Here is a 3,051-nt window from a genome sequence, read left to right as displayed (position 1 = left end):
AAATTTATTATTTTTCCTTTTATATCAACCTAATTTTTTTAATTTAATAATAATTTAACATATATTTTTAAATATTAATAATTAATTAATAATAAAAAATATTAAATTCTGATGGCTATCTATCATTGCTGTAGATATACACTTACATATAAGTGACGGCTTATAAGTATAACAAATGACTTTGTTATGATCAGTGAGCATGGCCTTATACTTGCAATATACTTTCAACCAAGAAAGTTCAAACCCGTAGAGCAGCATATAATGGATGTCTGTGCATGAATTATTTCTGTGTTTGATTTCAGCCGGCCATGAAGTCACATACATCCACTCTATATGACAGGAGTCTACGAACGCCAAATCCTGGAGAGTTTTATCAATATCGCTTTAGTGACGGCATTAGTTGCGAAAGCTGGTGTCAACCGGGAGACTAAAGATAGGCGAACCTCAATACCGGTCGAGGGTGATATCATTCCGACCAAGAGATGCCTCAAGCCTCCGGAAGTCACCAAGGACATTGAACTACCCACACCAACTGGCCACGCTACCACTTCATCTACATCACAAAAATCGGCCGCGCGCCCAACGCCTTGAAGACCTTCACAACAAATTAGACCGTTATGAGAGGCGTAACCAACGCCGCTATGCTCATGTCAAGAGGCTTCTAAGCATGATCACCCCACCAATGGAGGAACCCAATATCTCCACCTCCACCGCAACTTCAAGCGGAGATAGCAATGGCATTGGAGATGTGGCACACTCGGAGCTCAATCAACTACGACCGCTTCGAAGTTTTCCTTGGAAGACAGAGCCATAGCCTCCATTTCCTAGTTTAGTCTTGAACTTTTCAGTTATGTTCTTGATTTCTTTGTAGGAGTATCTAATTGGCATGATGTTGTTGTCACTTCGCAGAAAATCTTCGATACTGTCGTATATGGATAAATGCCTTCGTCTCCATTTATATATGCAGAAGATAATGACGCATGGAGCTCCAAGTGCAAATTTGGCAAGAACAAATAAAACTGTAAAAGAGAGAGGAAGAGTAGAGAAATAATAAAAGTCACTCACTTTAGCACTTCTAAATTTGAATGGCAAAATTTTAAACTTATTTATGCTATGTCTCTTTGTTGTTGTTTATCATATTTGCTGCTAAATTCTAATGGTGTTCCCTTCATAAATTCCATGATGTCATCAACATAGACTTATCCATAGATTTCAATCCGAAATAAAATAAGTACGTAGCGCAAAGGAAAAGACAAGGCTTACCCGTTCCAAGCACATACATTGAGTCTAGTACTGCAAGAAACAAACAGGGAAAAGATTAAATTAGTATTATAGTAAGCTAATGACACTAGAATTCTTAAGTGAGAAAGTATAGATAAACAATGTAAATATTTTTTTTTTTCAATTAAGAGTGAGACTCGAATTTGGGATTTTTAAGTGAATATAGATAGACTATGCCATTTGAACTATAGCTTACTGATATTTGTATAATTACCTTTAAAATTTATTATTTTTGACAATTACTTTTAGTTAATAATCTAATTTTTTTAGTTTAGTAATTTGACAGCATACTTTAACATATACTTTTAAATATTAATAATTAATTGATCACTCAAAATATTAAATTCTAATGGCTATCTATCATTGGTGCAGATATACACTTACAAATAAGTGACGGCTCATCAGTATAACAAATGACTTTGTTATGATCAGCTAGCATGGCCTCATACTTGCAATATACTTTCAACCAAGAAAGTTCAAACCCGTAGAGCAGCATATAATGGATGTCTGTGCATGAATTATTTCTGTGTTTGATTTCAGCCGGCCATGAAGTCACATACATCCACTCTATATGACAGGAGTCTACGAACGCCAAATCCTGGAGAGTTTTATCAATATCACTGACATATAATGTACTCCCAAGCGCATAAGATCCATTCATGCAAGTTGCAGCAGCAGAAGAAGATTCTACTCCATATGGTGGGCACCTCATCAAATATACCATCTGCTTTGTCAGTCTAATAACATGATAAAAATGCTGTTTATAGAACCTATCTTGATATGGTTCATCTTGGGCTCCGGTGAAGTTGGAGGGAGTTAAAGAATAAGGAAGGGGGTAAGAGAGATCATGACTATGCAGAGCAACATTAGCATCTGCTAGTCGAATTGTGTAGTTGTTGTAGTTAATTGATTGCACTTGGAACTTGATCGATTTGAGATAGAGAAAGAGTTGGTTATCATTCTCGCAAGAGAGGGTGTACCTGTGGTCACCACAGTGGCTTGGACTACTATTATTCAGCCTGAAAGGGTACCTTATATCATGCCTCCCACACCACCCAGATGAACACATTCTTTTGTCTGCATAAGCTTCCTCGGTAGTCCACATGTTGCCACCACTAAAAACATTGAAAACGAATAAGGAGATCCCCAGCAGCAGTAGAAGGGGTACCAAAGATGAAAAAAGGGATAACATTTTCTTTAATTTGGTCTACACATCAATAACAAGAGACTACAGATATAACAAGAACTCACTTGCTTCACAGAGAGTTGACTATCACTATCACACAAGTCCACTCACTAGTCATCACCATTAATTTGTTCACGCAACATTATCACTCTTTTGCAAATCACATACACACACATACACATCAAGATAGCCAAGTAATAATGTCCCATTAGGCATTCTTACCTTTGCATCATTATAATGTGAAATGTAGCATAGAAGCAAATCAAAGAAATCCTAGGCCTAATAGCATTGACCTTTTTATTATTTTATTTTTTGCAAAGGTTTCAAGAAGGATTAGTTTATTTCCAATGGTTTTCCTATTATTTTAACGATTCATCACTACTATATGTATTACAATACTATCTTCTCTTCTAATAATAAACAATGGAGTGGGATACTAGAAACACGACAACTAATTAATTAAATTAAAATAATCTAAAATATTAATATTCTAACACGTTTTTTGATTAATTAAATCAAAATATCTTAATATAATAATTAATTAATTGACTTAAAAAAATTTCAAATATTAATATTCTAACATA

At 35.1% G+C, this 3,051-nt stretch overlaps 1 protein-coding gene across 1 annotated transcript in view; it reads right to left on the bottom strand.

Annotated features, from left to right (window-relative positions):
- Positions 1–2,529, bottom strand: part of LOC107605929 (rust resistance kinase Lr10) — a 19,331-nt gene extending 16,802 nt beyond the window's left edge. Inside the window, exon 1 of the mRNA XM_016307876.2 lies at positions 2,262–2,529. Within this exon, the coding sequence (XP_016163362.2) occupies positions 2,262–2,473 (212 nt within the window). The 5' untranslated portion in view covers positions 2,474–2,529. The remainder of the gene's footprint in view (positions 1–2,261) is intronic.

This window comes from Arachis ipaensis, chromosome B07, assembly GCF_000816755.2.
Source record: "Arachis ipaensis cultivar K30076 chromosome B07, Araip1.1, whole genome shotgun sequence".
Taxonomy (NCBI): Eukaryota; Viridiplantae; Streptophyta; class Magnoliopsida; order Fabales; family Fabaceae; genus Arachis; species Arachis ipaensis.
Note: the sequence above shows the minus strand (reverse complement) of the source record. Positions and strands in the feature narration are given on the sequence as shown.